At 43.3% G+C, this 19,133-nt stretch overlaps 1 protein-coding gene across 3 annotated transcripts in view; it reads right to left on the bottom strand.

Annotated features, from left to right (window-relative positions):
- CNNM1 (cyclin and CBS domain divalent metal cation transport mediator 1) overlaps positions 1–16,469 on the bottom strand; it is a 60,442-nt gene extending 43,973 nt beyond the window's left edge. Inside the window, exon 1 of one of the 3 annotated variants that reach the window (XM_045438529.1) lies at positions 14,568–16,469. In XM_045438529.1, the coding sequence (XP_045294485.1) occupies positions 14,568–16,131 (1,564 nt within the window). In that variant the 5' untranslated portion in view covers positions 16,132–16,469. The remainder of the gene's footprint in view (positions 1–14,567) is intronic. The other 2 variants (XM_045438527.1, XM_045438528.1) reach the window with 2 other exon arrangements.
- Positions 16,470–19,133: the final 2,664 nt, after the last annotated feature.

Genomic DNA, 19,133 nt, shown 5'->3' with positions numbered 1-19,133 from the left:
GAGGATTCCTTTATCTTCATCTAAAGATAAATACATGTCAAAGTCTCTAGCTCAGTGAATCTCAACCCTGGCTGCATGTAGGAGCCACCTGGGGAGCTTTAAAACCTATTGATTACCTGGGTGCCACTCACAGAAGTCCTAATCTAACTGGCCTAGGGTACAGTGCAGGCATTGGGATGTTATGTTTCAAACTTCTTCAGGTGACTCTACTGGGCATTTACAGTCAAGAGCCTTTGCTCTGGTCCTTGATCTTCTGTTCCTCTCTCTTCCTGATTACAGATCCCAGCAGAGCCCATCACCTTAAATATCACCACCACCTCTTTCCTGAGGACTAAATTTATATCTTAACATCAGTGTCTATTTTGAACTCCTATCCTGCTTTACACATTTTGCCTGAGCTCTCTCCTTGTCTTGTCAAAATCGCTTATCTCAACAGGAACACGTGATCTTCAAGAGCCATTATCCCCGATCTTCCTGCCGCTTCACTATAGTAAATGGTACCATTAACCTTCTAGTTACCCAGGGTCATAACTCAGGAGTCATTTTTTACCTTCTTTTTCTTTGTTTCCTATTAGGAAAAAAAATCCCCACATTCTTGCAATTCACCTTTTCTTCCTTCATTTTACCAATAAGTATTGTTGATAAATGACTACTACTATGGACCAATCATTATTCTAGGCACTAGAAATGCAGCAATGAACACAACTAACAAAATCATTTTCCTTCTGTAGCTTACATTTTAGTAATTGGGGGTGAGAGATAATAAGCCAGATAAATAGTGTTATGTAAAGTCAGTATCACAGCACTAAGATGAAAAGCAAAGCAGGGAAGAGCAATGGGGAAGTGTATAGGTGTTACAATTTTAGGTAGCAGAGGGCGGGGATTAACTCCCCAAGAAGGTAGTACTTCAGTAAAGATCTGAAGGTGGTGAGGTGGGGAGCCCTGTGAATATCTGGGGGATACCTTTGCAGTAGAACAAAAAGCAAAGGCCTGTAGTAAATGGAAAGTACAACTGATGTGCTTAAGGAATGGCAAAGATGCCAGTGGGGTGGCTGCTGAATGTGGGAAAGGACAGTAGTAGGAGCCAAGGTCAGGGAGGTAAGGGATAGGGTAGGTACACCTGTGATAAAGCCTGGACGGCCTTTGTAAGGACTTGGCTCTTCAAGTGACATAGTCATTGTAGAGTTCCGTGTTGGTGTGTTTTTGTTTTTTGACAAAAGAGTGATATGATCTGACTTATGTTGTTTTTTTTGGAGAGAGAGAGAGAGCATGCATCTGTATTGCATACATGCGCAGGAGAGGGGAGGGGGCGGAGGTGGGAGGGGTAGAGACAGAATCTTAAACAGACTCCATGATCAGTGTGGAGCTTGACACAGGCCTCAATCCCATGACTCTGGGATCATGATCTGAGCCAAAATCAAGAGTCAGATGCACAACCGACTGAGCCACCCAGGAGCCCTGACTTATGTTTATAAGACTCTTTTTAGCTGTTGTGTTAAGAATGGACACAAAGTGGGTGGGGGTAGAAGCAGAGACACATCATAGGAAGTTCTGGCCGTCAACCAAGTGAGAGATGGGTGGTGGCTTGGCTGGGAGGCAGTAGGGGAGGTGGTGAGATGTAAGCAGATTCTCCAGATATGCTGAAAGCAGAGCCTACATGAGGGACTGGATGTGGAGCAACAGTGAAAGAGAAGTTTGGGCCTGAATGACAAGAATGGAACTGCAATTTCCAGAGTTTGGGAATATTGTGCAAGGAGTCAGCTTGGAAGAGGCAGCAGGAGCTCAGTTCTGAACAGTTTAAGTTTGGGATGCCTTTCAGACCTCTAAGTGGAATGTCAAGTAGTAGCTGGAACCATAAATCTGGGACTTATGATATCTTTGGGAGAATGAATGAAATAGTCATGGAAGTGAGACTAAACAAAGATCCATTTCTGAGCCCTGAGGTGTTCTAACATTTAGAGGTCACAGATGCAACATTCATGCAACAAATATTTGAGTATCTGATATGAGAAGGCCCTGCTCAGTGAATGTGATGTAGGAGGAATCAGTAAAGGAGCCTGAGAAGGAGCATCCTGAAGGTAATGAACTCTAAGAGATTTTCTCCATTACAATTGCAAGTGCACAGTCCTTAGTTTCCACCTCTGCATTGGATCCTGGACAACTGCATTAATTTCCTAACCGATCCTCCTTGTGGTTTCTCCAGTTCCAATCCATTCTATCCACCAAAACAAGATTGACTGCCCCCACAAAGCATTTATGAGCTTACTCCCCGCTTCAGTAACATGTACAAGTTACCAGGGAGGATTATTCCTGAAGTCTTCTTGCTGCCATTAATGGCCTCCATGTGTGAGTTTTTTTGTTTTTGTTTTTGTTTTTTTTTTGTTTGTTTTTGGTATATACCTTGCCTTCTTTCGCACTACTCTATCAAAATGGATTGTGTTTATTCCCCATTCAGAAAATAACTGGTCCAAGGATACTCAGCTAATAAGTGGTAGAGCCAATATTGAGCTCAGGGAAGTGAACAGGACTCACCTAGCTGGGGTTTGAGAAAAGCTTCAAGACAAGTAAATGAGACTGGATACTTGAACTTCAAGCCTCTCAGACCCAGAGCCTATCTTGGAGGCAGCCTATGGGGCCAGTTTGTCTCTTTCCAGGTTCAGGCTAAACATAACCAGAGTCCTTAGCTTAAAAATCACCATGATGACCCTAAGTGACCTGGCTAAGCTTTGACTAATGGTGACATTCTCAGGCCATGAACCAACCTCAGACATGAAGAAAGACACTGAAAGGCAAATAGGCCTGCCTAAGTTGCCTAGAGATCATACAGTTCTGGGCCAGCCCAGGGGCTATGACTCAACTAGGCTGGTCCTAGGGAGGAGAGAGATGTGGCTCTCAGGGATTCTATTCGAAGTAAGCCAGACTCCAGAGGTAACCTTAAAACCCACCCTTTGTAAGGTTCTCATTCCAGGTAAAGACAGTCTACAGCTACTCCAACATTCTCCTCCACTGTTTCTGATCTAAATCAAGTTGACTCCCGAGAGCACACCCCATTTTCCAGTTTTTGCCCTAGTGGTAACTGCCATACCTATTAAACCCTAATCTTTATAGTATCTCTGCCAAATAGGGATTGTTACTACTACTATATGGATGAGAAAATGGAGTCTTAGAGAAATAGTGACTTGTCTCTAAGCAGCTCTCACTTCTGTTCATTATGTACAGTCACGTTTACATGGGTTGGATCAGAGAAAGCACTTGTTATACTAAATGACTAACTAGATACAATTCATGTAATTAGATCAGTGAGGTAGAAGGCAAATGGTAGAGTGTCTTGAATGTGGTACAGGCATTATCTTCAGCCTTTGCAGTAAACTTACAATATAGTATCATCATTCCCATTTTAAGAAGGGAGATAAGCCTCATTCAGAGTCGTAGAGTGACCTGCCCTAGTCACACAGCCAGGAAACATAGAAGCCAGGATCTAAGCCCAGGTGTTTAGGACTCTGTGTCTCTGGCTCCGTGGTCTGAGGTAATAAAGTCATAGATGTGGCTTCTGATTCTGCCTCAGTCACTAACACTGAGCAGGACACTCCTGTCTCCAGATCCCAGGTGCCTCATATACAAAAAGGGAAAAAATTCTATTGACTTCACATGCACGGTGGGTACAAAATGAGTTACTGTTTTGGAAAGATCTTTGCAAATGTAAAGATTAACTATAAGGGATTATCATCACTATTTTTATTATTTGTCTTTTCTGGGCCTCAGTTTCCTCTACCTTAAAATTAAAGGATGAGAGCAGGTGACCTCCAAGGTGCCTTTTTTGGCTCTAAAATTCTCTACTTTTATTAGTCTAAACAGTCCTGGGGCTACAAAAACAGTTTGGTTTTACAGGATGCTTCTTTGTGATAATATATGATAACACGGGAATTCTAATAGTGCCAATAGTTACAGCGTCTTGCGTTTACAAAGGGTTGTGAACTCCTAATGTTTATCTAACGTTTATATCTTAATATTGAAGAATTCCACTGGAGTAAGATGAGAAAAAGATGCTTTGACACATGATAGATTTTTTTTAAAAAATCTACAGAATCAAATCAAATCACTTTCTATCAAATCAGGAAGAGAAGCACAAAAATGTTACCTTACCTACCAGCCTTGTAGCAACCACCTTGATTTGGAAAAACAAAACAGTTCCTTTCCCTAGTTTATTAAAATAAAAAGGCTGTACTTTGTAGTAATTATCTTACTCTACTTCATCTAAAATAGAATAATCAATACACTTATCACAAAAAATTTTCTCGAGCCACTAAAAGGCAATTATAAAAAAGCCAACAGTGTAGAACACCATGGTAACCAGCATCACCAGGGCATGAAAACATAGTTGTTAGTCACTAGGATCTAAGCTGGTTGGCAGTTTGGCTTGCTAAGCAACACTCAAAAATAGCAGTGTAACAACCCATTAACTGAAGATATGACTTTGCACAGCTTTGAACCTGCCCAGAAGGAACTACCCCAGGTCCATACACCAACCTCATGCACTACTAGGCTCCCAGTCAAGGCCTAATTAGTCATTTATTCAACAAGTACTTATTGAAGCTTACTGTATACCAGGCACATAATTCCCAACACGTGTATTTACTTGATTTCTCAGTTAAACAGAAGCTCTGAAATAGACACAGAAAGAGTGGTTTTGTGATGGGTGAGGTTGGGGGATGGATTTGCTTGAGGCTGACTCAGAGAGAAATAGCAGCTGATAGCCAGAGCCAGAGGACAGAGAAAAAGAGAAAAAGTAGACAGTGGACTGATTTATAATACAGCATAAAATAACTACATTCTCATGACCATGATCCTGCGTCATCAAGAAAAGATTAAGTTATATTTAGGATCCTTTCCTAAGGAAGGCAGGAATGGGCATAAAACATTTTAGAAATATCACCACCAAAAATGGTTAAAATATACAGTTTTGGCCTTTGGAGAGAACAGAAATTATGTTTGATGAATATCCCATTCTGCCTAGTTCCCCACTTTGCTGGGAGAAAAGCAGCATTAAGATCATTGCTTTACCAGCATTCAAATACAGGGTTGGCTCCCTTTCTGCTTTTATTTTTCTAGTTCAAGCTCCTGCCTCAGCTGGAATGCCTTTTCCCTTCATAAATGCTTATCAGAATCCCTCTCCGTTGACTTCCTCAGAGTTTTCCCAGATCCTCCCAGGGAATTTCCGCCTTCTCCCTTCCCCCACAGAGGTCTGGATGCCCTTGCCTGTCTGCCAGGCTGTTTGATATCATTTCCATCAAGGCTCTTCCTACTTTCATGCTCCTGGGGGCCAGGCTCTTTCCCATATTCATATCCATAGCCATCTCCCAGAGCCCTGGCAGCCAGGCACTCAGTGAATATTTGTGAACTCAACTGTCTACACAACCCCGAGGGGTAGAGGGAAGGTTGGCTGGGAAGGTAGCACTTTCCCTAATGGATATTAAATGGCTCAGGAACCCACATGGCACCCACACTGGCCCCCTTTCCTTGGATCCTTTGCATGTCTGCTCCCTTCTCCTGGAAAGCTCTTCTTCTAGTGAACTTCTTCTTGCCACCCTTTTAGGATTCAGCTCAAATATCACTTGGGGACAGGGAGGAGTCTATCCTTAGCCACAAGACCAGGTCAGAGCCCCTATTATATGCTCTCATGGCTCTATTTGCTCTTCAAATTACTTGTTACCACTTGTAATCAGTTACTGGTTAGTGTATATTTTCCAACTGCATGGCAAGTGCCAGGAGGGCAGGAGGCCTGATATAGAATGATGTCATATGGAAGGAAGGAAGGAAGGAAAAAAGGAAGGAAGGAAGGAAAGAAGGAAAGAAGGAAAGAAGGAAGGGAGAAAGAGGGGAAGGAGGGAAGGGAGAAAGAGAGGAAAGAATGAATTGAGAAGAATCCCAATTTGGAAAGGAACAGACAGCAAAAAATAAAAAGGGAATTGAAGAGTTGTTATGGAAGGTCCAGGGGTCCCCAAATGTGGGCCTAGAGGAAAGCCAGTTGAAGAAAGTACTAGGAACATTTACAGACCCCCCCCACCCCCCACCGTGATACCCAAATGCTTTAAGGGCTCCAGAAACACAACCAAATGTATTTGACTGTTAAAAAATGGAATTGAGGTGAGCTACTATACTTTTCAGATAAGAGAGGACTCAACAAGGATGATAAAACAAGGAAATGGAATTTAACTGCAGCCTGTGGGATTTAGATTAGATAAAAAGTCTGACAATGAAGGCTGTTATATTCTGGAAAAGATAACTAAATCTAAAAATGAATGCGTGAATTAGATTCTCTGTCAGGTTTTTCAGTGCCCCTTACAGCTAAATTCTACTGTTACCTGGTATTTCTTTTGCCAGGCTGAGAAAAAAAAAATTATTTCAGAACCATATTACAACAATCATAATAAACATTTTTAAAGAAAGAAATGTAAATCAACAATTTAACACTTTGTATATTTAATTATTTCTACTTTTTCTTGTTCGTTTTTGTTCTGCCTCCCTCTACATGATGGACTATGCTTTGTTTACTGCTTGCTCTAATTATTGTTTAGAAGGTAAACATTCTAAATTTCACTAATTACTATCTAACAATGTTTAACACATTTTTAAACATATTACCCTTAATTATATCAGCAAAATATAACTTTGAAAATAATTTTTTATTTTCTTTTATGAAAGACAAAAAATGTAGCGCTAATGTTTTAGCAGCTTTTTATAGAATAAAACAATGGGATAATTATTCCTTTTTAAAACTTTTCTAAAGTTTATTTATTTATTTTGAGAGAGAGAGAGAGCACACGTATAACTGGGGGAGGGGCAGAGAGAGAGAAAGGGAGAGACAGAATCCCAAGCAGGCTCCACACTGTCAGCACAGAGTCTGATGACAGCTTGATCCCAGGAACCATGAGATCATGACCTGAGCCAAAACCAAGAGTCAGGCCCTTAACCAACTGAACCACCGAGGTGCCCTGAAGGATTATTCTTCCTGCTAAAATATCACACCTGAATTGGGAGTGATAAAGCAAAACACTGACTTTCCAACCAGATTATTCCTCAGTGAAAATGTTACATGGCCTATCTATGCCAGCAGCACTTACTAGCTGGCTGGATGTCTTTTGAACAACAGATCACATGAGGTAGAACCAAAGCTTGAAAAGGATACCTTTCAGCTCCACAGTGTCTGTCTTGTTCACCACTGTATTCCCAAGGCCTAGTACAGTGCCTGGTCCAAAGCAGTTCAATATTTACTGAATAAATGAAAGAATGAATCAACAAATGAACAAAGACTGAGTATGAAAACTGCAATAAGCCGCTTTACAGCCACATTAGTCTATAGATAGAATAACCCAACAGTATGTGTACTGTGCCATCTTTTGTTTAGGAAGATGGGTGTTACTAACCCAGCAGAGCGAAATTGTCTAACTGCTAAATATTACAGCAATTGCACCTAGAGGCCTCTGACTTCAGAACAAAGCTTTATTCCTTCTCCCTGTTTTCTGCATAGGGTTGATCTTCTCCTAATAACAATCCGATAAGCAGAGTAGTGAACTTTAGAAATTAAGTTCAACAAATCTTTAAGGATCTATTTCATAAATTTATCTTCCCAAATTATAGGACTTACTCCCAAGGAGGCTACAGTGAAAATAATATCATCTTATAAAAAAATCACTTTTAGGATTAGAACAGGATATTTTATTAGTGGAAGAAGGCAAGATCATGGGTTTTCCTCTTTATTGTCTTCTTAAGAATTAAGGTTGTTAGTTTGGGTGCTACACTTAAAAAAAATTTTTTTTAAGGTTATTCATTTTTGAAAGACAGAGAGAGACAGAGCACAAGCAGGGGTGGGGCAGAGAGGGGGACACAGAATCTGAAGCAGGCTCCAGGCTCTGAGCTGTCAGCACAGAGCCCGATGCGGGGCTCGAACTCAGGAACCACGAGGTCATGACCTGAGCTGAAGCCGGATGCTCAACAGACTGAGCCACCCAGGCGCCCCAGGTGCTACACTTTTAACATGACAAAATATTAGGAGTTATTATTTCAGGATAGTGGGATGATTACCTTCAGGTGATTTTCATGCTTTCTAAAATTTTCAGTTTTCTGTAACGAACATGCAATATAGAAACTTATAAACTTAAGTAAAATTTTTATAAAAGTAAAATTTTATAAAAATTTTATAACCTAACCATAGTCATTCTCTTCTCCATGTTCTCACTGAATTTTTATGTTTCTATTCTATCATTTTTATTGTAATGATTTATACACAAGTCTGTCTTATCCACATAGGTCCACAACTTGTAAATTGTAACGTTGTTAAAGTTGGAGGAAAGGGGAGTCCAACTTGTCTCCTACCTTTCCAAAGGAGAACACTATTCTTTCAGGCTGTCGGCTCTTTGGGAGCAGGGACTATATCTCACACATCCAACTCTGAGCATAGTGCTTTGAACATGAAAAAGGATAAATAATTATTACAATATAGATTTACCTAAAAATGTGGAGGAAACATACATGCAGCACATTTCTTCTAAGACTTAAAATTTGCCTTTGTCCTGCATCGTCCAAAATGATTGGCTGGAGATCATTAATGATTCATTTACTAGAGCTCTGCAGAGCCTTTCTATTATATTAAAGTTTAACTCCTTCAGTTATTCATTCATTCAACAAACATTTACTGAAAACTTAGCATGTTTCCTATCCATTGTTAGGTACTACAGCTACAAAGACAGATAAGATAGTCTTTGCTCCTCTTGGGGGTGAGCAGCATTAATAAGCAAAAAACCAATAATACAACTTGTTAGTTCAATAAGAGAGATATGGGACAATTAACTTGGCTCAAACTGGGGTTTACAGGAGAAGCTTTCCAGAGGACGTGGACCCTGTGCTGAGTGTTAAAGGAGGAGCTGGAATAGGGATTAATCAGGCAATGCATATCGTGAGGAAAGAGACAAAGGCAAACGACAGCAGTGGGGCCATGAAATTCAGTTGCTGGAGCACAAAGCTGTGGCAGGAGTGGTGAGGGATGGGCCTGGAGGGGAGGGCAGGAGGAGGTCAGGAGAGCACAGCTTAGACTTTATCCTGCAGGCAGTGGGGAGTGCAGCAGGGTTTTAAGAAGGGGATGACGTCACCAGAGATTATTTTGGTGGCACTGCAGAGGACGGATTTGAGGGAGACAAAAATTGGAAGACACAAAATTTCTTAGGAGGCATTTGCACAGAGGAGTAACAGGTTTGTGTTTGTATTTAAGAATCTTAGCTAACATTTACAATGACAATTACTAAATATGCATTATAAAGCAATACTGTATTACTATTTCAAACAACTCTATGAGTAAATGCCATTATTATCCTCATTTGACAGCTAACAGAATAGGTAATTAGTCCCAGAATAAGTAACAGAATAAGTAACTGTCCCAAACCTCAGGCAGTCTGGCACCAAAGCTTATACTCTTCATCACTACCTCATGTACTTAATTTCAGTCTCTCACTTTGGATGAAAGCTCTGTGCAGACAGGAACTGTATGTCCTCCACTGTGCCTAAACGGTACACAGTAACTATTTCTTGAATAAACTCAATGACTCACCTAAGCGAAAGAAATAGTGGACTATATTATATATAGACAAGAAATATTTTAGATGCAATCTTGGCCAATTTTTGGCAGACTTTGGTGATTGTTATGGACTGAATATGTCTCTCTCCCCACCACCCAAATTCATATGTTGAAGCACTAACACCCCCCACCCACTCGGATGGGGCCTCAGAGGAGATAGTTAAGGTTAAATAAGATCATATGGGTGGGGCCCTAAACCAGCAGGATTGGTATCTTTATAAGAGGAAGAGAGACAAGAACTGGCTCTCTCTGTATACATGCACCAAGGAAAGGCCATGTAGAGATATAGAGAGAAGCTGGCCCTCTACAAGCCACGAAATGAGCCTTCACCAGAAAACAAATCAGGTGGAACCTTGATCTTGGACTTCTGGTCCCCAAAACTCTGAGAAAATAAATTCCTGTTGTTTAAGCCAACTAGTCCATGGTATTTTGTTATGGCAGCTGAAGCAGAGTAAGACAGTGGTTAGTAGCATGAGGGTGAAGGGTAAAAGGGGGGTTTTTAGCCTGGGAGACTGGAGGAGCAGTGCCACTGACTGGGGTAGAGAATCTGGGAAGTTGAAGAGGAAAGGTTGGTTGTGGTCAGTGGAACAACACTAATTATTCTATACTTTGGGTTCACCTCACTCAAACATAAAAATATAGTAGAAATTAGCTACTTAAAACCATTCATTCAACAAATACCTATTCATCCCTTTGCCACAGTTGCCACTGTGTTTGTCCTGAGAATGTAAAGTAAGTAAGATTCATTCTCTGCCCTTAAGGAACTCACAGTCCAGTTGGGGAGAAATACTGTTACCTTTTGTAAAACTACCACGCTAGCTAGAAAGACCTTTGTCCTTTTCCCCACTTCTAAAGACCTGGAGCTCATAAGTAGTATAGAGGTGAAATCCCATATGGACAAGAGCTTTGAGTCACATGACCTGGATTTGAATCTGGGCCTTGGAATACTAGCTCAGTGAAGGTCCTAGGTAGGCCAAGTAACCTTTCTGGGTCTTATGGGCCTCACCTGTAACTGCAGAGTTATTTTAAGGATCAGATAAGATGGGTAGAAATGTTTTGTAAAATGCAGTATACATGTTAGCAAGTATTGTAATTATAAAAGCTCCATTTCTAACCTTTGAAAACTAGAGGTAAATCAGACATGGGCAGCAAGTCAGAGGTGAAAGGCCAGCTTTGAATCTTGCGGGTGGCAGGAGTTCTGGGATGGAGGATGGATTAAGACTGGTGTAGTGGGGAAAAGAACAGATTCTGGTGTCCACAGATCTAGTTCAAATCACAATTCAGCTACCAACTGTGGAAAGTTGAGTAAGTCATGTAAGGGGTCTGAGCTTTAGTTTCTTCACCTGTAAAATGGAGTTGATAATATCTACCCAGGAGGGTTGTTCTGAGTGTGTAAAGGGCTTGGCAGGGTGCCATGCAGAGCAAGTCACTCAATTAATGGTAATTGTTGTTCCTATTTGTCATTTTCCTCCCCTACCTCCTAACGGGTTTGTTTAGGTAGTTAAGTTACTTGAGATGCAAAGAAGTGAGGGAAACAGAAGGGCTTTTATGACTTACTTTAAAAGTTATTTTTAAAGGTAAAGAGAAGTCGTTCAACTCTTTTCCTTTACTAACCTATGGTGCAAACATAATGTTTTTGGAAAATGACCACTGTGTTACATGGCATGAAGCCAGAGAACACTCAGCTTGATGCTTATTTCTGGTATTTATTCTAAGTAAGTCTACCAATCACTGTTAATAAGGGTTCTCTGAAGGCAGTGCTTCTCAGACTTTAATGTACATGAGTCGCCTGGGGGATTGTTAAAATGCAGATTTTCATTCAGTGGATTTAGAATGATGTATGAAGTTCTGCATTTCTAACACGTTCCCAGGTAAGGCCCATGTTGCTAGTTTTTGGACCGCACTTTGAGGAAGGAGAAATGCTCTGAAGGGATGTGGAAATCTCTTTATTGGCATGGCATTTGATGTGGGAAACAAAGGCAAAAGAAAAAAATTAAATTTCCTTACTACCTACAACCCACTGACAAGTCCTTGAAACAGGTAGAGTGACCTTCCTCTGGGAGTTCAGCTGCCTCGATGATGACACTTTGCTAAGGGCAAAAGGCAATCTTAGCTTAACATTATCCTGACCCCCCGGGATGCTGTAAGTCTACTTTAACACATAAAAATTCCTTTGGAAACTTCCTTACTGTCTACCCACCAAGATATGTTAGCAAACATCCTCTAGGCAAATGGCCCACTGCTGTACACTGGAAGGGTCTCATGACTGAGGATTTACTAAACAGTAATAAATGACCTTTTCCTATTAACAGCTAGCCCCCCTCAGGGTCCTGGAAACCTTGTTTCCAAAAATACCTTGAGGCTTGTGTTATCCCTAACTCCCTCCCAACTTAAAAGTATATAATCGGCCATTTTTTATGACCCCAGTGCAGCTCTTTGGGCCCACAGTCCTGTCCCCGGCTTTAATAAAAGCACCTTTTTGCACCAAAGATGTCTCAAGAGTTCTTTCCTGGCTGTCGGCTCTGAGCCCCAACATTTCCAAATTGTGTTCACCATAATTCCCTGCTTCTCTTTAGTGATCTGCCTAATTACAAACTAATGATACAACACTGACAAGCGTTTTTCAGACCAGATTTCAAAATTCTTCAGCAGGACTCATTTCAGATCAATATTGACTTTTTTGACAGCCTACCTCGTGCAAGGCACTGTGCAAGGTGCTAGGGATCCAAAGGTTAGTGAGACACAATTCCTGCTTCTGAAGACTGTCCTTACTCTGACACCACCCCTTTGTAGACTGTTAACTTTCTAAGGGCAGTGTTGTTGTCTCGCATTATTGCCTATAATGCAGAAGCTCAATAAATAGTGAATGAATGAATGAGTTTATAGTTTCCTGAAAAATGTCCTCCAATAGCACATGAGAATGAGACACTATCTTAACTGCACTCTGTCCTAACTATCACATGTAAGGGATAGATAAGTTACAATCAGGCTGATAGGCTGGGCCTTAATCCAATCTGACTGGTGTCTTTATAAGAAGAAATTATTAGAACCATAGAGATTCTAAGAATGAGCTCACACACACTGAAGGAAGACCATGAAAGGACACCGAGAGAAGCCAGCCCTCTGCAAGCCAAAAAGAGAGTCCTCGGGAGAAACCAAACCTGCCAACACCTTGATCTTGGACTTCCAGCTTCCAAAACTATAAGGAAATAAATTTCCATAATTTAGGCCACTCAGTTTATGGTATTTTTTATGGCAGTCCTTACAAATTAATATACAGATTTTTACAGTTTTTATGCCCAGATCCAAGACTCCCTTCTGCAGGAGTCTTACAAAATGTAAGACTAATTCTAAGAGTGGATGGATGAACCTTAGGTTACAGTGGGAACAAGTCATACAGGGACTTAGGGGAGACAGAAGAGAGGGAAAGAGTAGGCCAGATTGGGCTAAAACAGCTATAATGTATAAACATTTTCCTTCCCTTCTCATGATACCAACACAAAGTTTACAGCTTGGATAGAAAGTCAGTTTTCAACTTTCTCCTGCTTTTCAGGCTACACTTGGATGCTTAAACAATTTTACTTCTCTAAAAAAATTGTGGCAGGAGGAAGATCCAAGATTTCTTTCTGAATGAAAGTTCTAAAGAGTGCAAATGATAAAGTAATGAGATTGAATTTTTGATAAACAGAAAGATGTGTCAAGATGTGCCAAATGGGATTCCTGCTAGCCATAAGGAAGCTACATTTGAAGCTTGATTCTAAAGTCAGGGGATTGCTTTTTTTGTTTTGTTTTTAATAAACATGCTAATTCATATGTACAGATGAAAGCCTCCTTCAAAATGGTCATTCTAGAAGGTTCTACACTTATTCTAACCATGTCACTGTTCTCAACTCATTTCTGGAATTGTTTTCAGGGTCTGTGAGATAGTCTTCTGAACTCAATGGTGACTCTTGAAGGTAGATTTGATTTTCAAAAACAATCAAATGTCTTTCTGGTTAACTAGGAGAACCAGTCAAACTGTGCAATTCCAAGAAAACCCTAAAGAATCCAAGCTGATTTTTCTTGAGTGAATTGTACTCAACTCCAGAAGACAGTTTCTAAAGACAAACCCCAGACATGCATGTTATACACATGACACTGGCAGGGTGCTGACTGCTCTGAAGGAAACCCCACTCATTTACATATGCAAATTTTCTGGTGGTTCCCTTTACCAGAATATTTCCTTACACCTACATTTACCCTATCACATGGGACCCCAATTCCCAGAAGTACAAGGACCTCACCATCTTAGTCAACCTTTAATCTCCAACCTGGTTACCTGACATATATCAAATGAACAGCTGATGGAAAGTTAAATAAGACAAAAAAAAAAAAACAACTAAGGTGTCTGTGTGATTCAAAGGGCAGAACTAGGACCCAGAGAGCAGTTCCTAAGACATAGCTTTCTGTTCCATGTAAGAAGGGCATTATCAGCAGCTGGAGCTGTCCAACAACAGAGTTAGTTTGCCCTGGAGATTGTGAGTCTCCAGCCCTGGGAAGAGTTTAAAAGGAAGGCTGCTAGCTATGGGAGGCTGTGAAGGTTCCTCCTGTATTGGGTGGGAGCTACCCAAAGACCTCCAAGGACTATCCCCAGAGTCCAATCTGCACAATAATACCTGCCAATTGTTAGATCCTGAAAAATACTGAGAGGGAATGAATGAGGAATATGGGGCATCTTAAGAGCCAAGTAAAAGGTTAGAGGCTGGGGCTCAGTCAGCTGCAAGGAAGGTAGGGAGAAGTGAAATGAAAATAGCTGCCATGAGGTGGGTCGGGCCTTCCTTGGGTTTTTGCTACCATAGGAGAGTTGCTTTGCAACTCTACCTGAAACTTCACATGTTTATGAAAGGGTATTACTTTTGAAGGGGGAAGCAGTTGAGAGAGGAGATAGACCACTGCTCACCCTTCTTAAACTCCTCCAGCACGGTGTCCAGCCGAGTATCATTGAAGACGCAGTGAAGGGGCCGGTTGTAGAAGCGGGTGACAGTGAGGAGCGGCGTGCAGTCGTCGGGGTCCACGAAGGCCAAGTCCTTGACAAACAGAATGTCCACAATGTTGTGCCGCTGATCGCCCTCATACACGGGGATGCGAGTGTAGCCGCTGCGCAGGATCTCCGAGACCGTGGCAAAGTCTAGCACCGCGTCAGAGCGCAGCATGAAGCAGTCCCCGAGGGGGGTCAGCACCTCTTCTACCACCTTGGTGCGTAGCTCCAAGGCGCCCTGGATGATGTTGAGCTCCTCCTTCACCAGGTCGCTGTAGGGGTCCGCGGCCCGTAGCGTCTCCAGCAGCTTCTCCCGAGTGTAGAAGGTGCTGATCTCCTGACGCAGCGCCCAGTCCAGTAGACGGCCCAACGGGTAGCACACGGGGAAGGCGGCCGCCATCAGGAGCCGAGTCAGGCACACGCTGTGCGAGGCGATGGCCAGCCCGTGGCGCGAACACACCGAGTAGGGGCAGATCTCGGCGCCCAGAAACACGGCTCCGGTGCACACGAGAGCCGGCAGCCACGGGAAGTGGATCCCTGCCTCGCTGTAATCTTCCCCGGTGCCCCCGACGCCCGGCGGCAGCGAGGCGTACAGCCAGCCAGCCAGGGCAGCGTTGGCTCCGGCTTGGCCCAGGAGCAGGGTGCAGAGCAGATGGGTCCCCCTGCCGCGCACGGCCTGCACGCGGCGCGCCTGTTCCTGCTCTGCGGCGGAGCCGCTATTCCGCAGCACCCGTAACTCCACCGGGTCCAGCGAGAGCAGGCTCAGGCGCAGGCCGCTGAAGAGGGCAGACAGGGCGAGCAGCAGGAGCGCCCCGAGCGCTCGCAGCCAAGCGGGGGGCAGCAGGTCCCCGCCGGGGCCGTACAGCCGAGGGCGGACGCGCAGCAGGAAGCCGCCGGCGGCGCCGTGGTGGTGCCAGGCGCGCCCATCCCAGGCGCACAGCGAGAAGAGCTTCCCGCCACCGCCTGCACCGCCCCGCTCTGCCTCGCCCTTACGCAGCTCCCGCACCCGCACCTGGACTAAAGCCGAGCCCGCCACGCCTCCGGGTCGCAGGGGCCCCAGGACCTCCACGTCCGACGCCCAGTCGCTCTGCTCGCGGCAGCGCTGCGGCCCCGGCGGGCGCGTGGGGACAGCGCTGGGCGCCACGCCGCTCGCTCCCGGGGGCTCCTCGATAAACACGAGCCGCGGAGCCCAGTCGCCGGTGCCGTTCTCTCCCGGGGAAAGGGTAGGTGCGGGCATCGGCGCCGCGGGCGCAGCGGGCCCGGGCTGGAAATAGACGCGCAGGAGGAAGCTGGTGCCTTCCGCTGCGCGCAGGGTGCCCCCCTCCAGGGACACGCGGCCTCCAGCGGTATCCTCGGGCCGCAGGCCCAGCAGCCAAGCGGCGGCAGCCGGGGGCTGAGGGGACAGGGAGAAGAAGAGCAGGAGCACAGCGCCTCGGCTGCAGCAGTCCCGGAGCCTGACACCCACCGCTGTTGCCGCAGCCGCCATCCTGCACCCGGCGTGGTTGCACGTGATACTGCAGAGAACGGAGCGAGATCTGGAGGAGGAGCCGGAGCCGAGAACCCGAGCGCGGGCAGGTCACCACGTGTACGCCCCCTGCGTATGTGGGCTGGAGGTGGTCGGGGTTCAGACTATGCCCCCGCCCAGGGTGCCCGCGGGAGGCGAGAGATGGCCACGCATCACTGCACCATGCATAACTCCCGACGCACTTCGGTATATCTGAGCTGCAGTCTAAGGAAAGCTTATCTTGGAGCACGGCCTCCTGCTCCAGCAGTAGGGCGCCCCTCCGCGAACTCCTACCCGGCAGTAATTCTCTGTCTGCCCCAGTGCTTCCCGATTGGCCAGGGATACTTCCCAGCGTTTCGCTTCTTCTCCTGCCTCTTGCGTTCCCCCTTCTGGTCAAAAGATATTAGGGAGATAAGTTTTGAATCTGTAAAAATTGTGCGTTTGGTCTCAACTCCAGCTGACCTTCTAGGTTTAAAAAATTTCCAGATTACGTAAATTCAACTCCTTGTTAAGATCCAAATGTCCATCTATAAGAAGCTGTTGAAATAAATTGTGACACTACTATGTGATGGAATACTATGCAGCAGGAAAAAAGAATGATGTGGATCCATGTGTTTGTGATATGGAAGTATCCCCAAAGTAATCGTTGAAAAATAACGACATGCAAAACTATATGTATAGCATGCTAGTTTGTATTACAAGTTAAATTTAGGGGCGCCTGGGTTGCTCAGTCAGTGGAGCGTCCCACACTTGATTTTGGCTCAGGTCATGATCCAGGGGTGGTGGGATTGATCCAGGTTTTGGGCTGAGTGCTGAACGTGGAGCCTGCTTGAGAGTCTCTCTCTCTCTCTCTCTCTCTCTCTCTCTCTCTCTCTCCTCTCTCTTTCCCTCTCCCCAACTCATGCTCTCTCTCAAAAAAAGTTAAATTTATATGTGCATATATTCACATATAAAATATTATATGCAGAAAATACACAAGAAATTTCTAAGTGTTAACTTCTGGGGAGCAGGACTAGAGTGGAAGTTTGGTTGAGAGATACTTCCAGATATATATAAACAGGAAGTTGCAAAGAAAATACAGAGATCCTAGTAATCTTCATCCTGTTTTCCCCAGTGGTTACACCTTAACTATAGTATAATACCAAAAGCAGGAAATTGCCATTGGTGTAATGTATATGTATAGTTCTATCTCATTTTATCACGTGTGTAGATTTACATAGCCATCACTGCAAATCAAAATGCAGAATTTTCTCTATCACCATAAAGCTCTGGGAGGGAGACTTTTTTTTTTTTTTTTTTAACTGAATTCTTTGCATTGTTTGAATTTACTAGGGCCTGTTACTTTATTTTTACTCTTATAAATTTATTTTTAAAATTTATGTAGTAAAATTCACTTTTTGATGTGCTGTTCTGAGTTTTGACATACATATTCATGTATCATACTCAAGAATAGTGCCATCTTGGGGCCCCTGGGTGGCTCAGTCTGTTAAGCCTCTGACTCTTGATTTCGGCTCAGGTCATGATCTCACAGTTGGTGAGTTGGAACCCTGTACTGGAATTTTCTGTCTCCCTCTCTCTCTGTCCCCTGCCTCTCAAAAATAAGTAAGTAAACATTTAAGAAAGAATAGTGCCATCATCTTCCAGTATTCACTCTGAGTCTCTCTTTGTGGAACCCCTCCCTCAATCCCATCCTTTGGCAACCAATGATTTGTTCTTCCCCCTGTAGTTTTCCTTTTCCAGAATGTCACATAAGTGGAATAATACAATTAAAGCCTTTTGGATCTGGCTTCCCTTATTTAGCGTAGCACATTTGAGAATCATCCATGTTGCTGTGCTTATCAGTAGTTCATTTCTTTTTATGGTTGGGTAATACGCTATTACATGGATGCACCACAGTTTGTTTATCCATTTACCAGTTAAAGAACATTTGAGTTATTTATAGTTTTTGGCAATTATGAATAAAGCAACTATCAATGTTTGTGTACAGGGTTTTGTGTGAACATATGTTTTCATTTTTCTTGGGCAAATTTATCATAGATCTGTATTACTATTAATTAATTAATTTTAATTTGAGAGAGAGTACATGTGGGGGAGAGGGGCAGAAGGAGAGAGAGAGAAAGAGAGAGAGGGAAAGAGAATCTTAAGCAGGCTCCAAGCTCAGCACAGACCCTGACATGGGGCACAATCTCAAGACTCTGGGATCATGAATTGAGCTGAAATCAAGTCACTCAAATGACTGAGCCACCCAGGTGCCCCTATATCACTTTTTAATATGTAAAAGTAACAGTAATTTGACATACTACTTTTGGTACCTTTGACTAATTTAAAAATCATTGCTGTATGTAAATTTTATTTTCCCTAGGATTTGTGAGACCCCAAAGATATTCAGAAAGATTTACAAAGGGTAAAGCTCAATACAAATGGTTCTGACTAAAAGTTACCTTGTTTTCATTACAAACTCTTATCCAGAGTGGACGTAGCCCCTTCCCAGTTTGGGACTGGACAGAGAATGTGAAATAGGATGTAGGGACTGGAAAACAAACCTGCCATTGCCTCAAAATGCACTAGATCCTGTATACCACAAACTGCCTTTTGCATGGGCTGCTTAAGAGACAGAAGGAAGATTTAATCTGAAGAGAGAACATTGAAGCATGTATGGGAGGTATAAGGGAAAGGGAGAAGAGGGGTTAAGCATGTGATCGTTTCTCTTAAGTATTGGCAAGAACTGCTCTCATTTTTCTCCTGACACTTAGATCTCTCTCTTCTCCCAACCTAAGTTCCTCAGCACAGAGGTACCTGCTATCCTAAGGGTTCTCCCACCTCATTTAAGCCATAGGACTTTACCATCATTATAATACCACTTAACAGCTTTATCAAGTTTTAGTGCTACAAAGGAATTTCATATATATTATTTCATACACACACTCACACACACCAATAGTCCTGTGAAGTAGATATAATTCCACCCATTTTACGGATCAGGT

This window comes from Leopardus geoffroyi, chromosome D2 (assembly GCF_018350155.1).
Source record: "Leopardus geoffroyi isolate Oge1 chromosome D2, O.geoffroyi_Oge1_pat1.0, whole genome shotgun sequence".
NCBI classification, from domain to species: Eukaryota; Metazoa; Chordata; class Mammalia; order Carnivora; family Felidae; genus Leopardus; species Leopardus geoffroyi.
The sequence above is the reverse complement of the archived record's forward strand: the minus strand, read 5'-3'. Positions and strand labels throughout refer to the sequence as shown.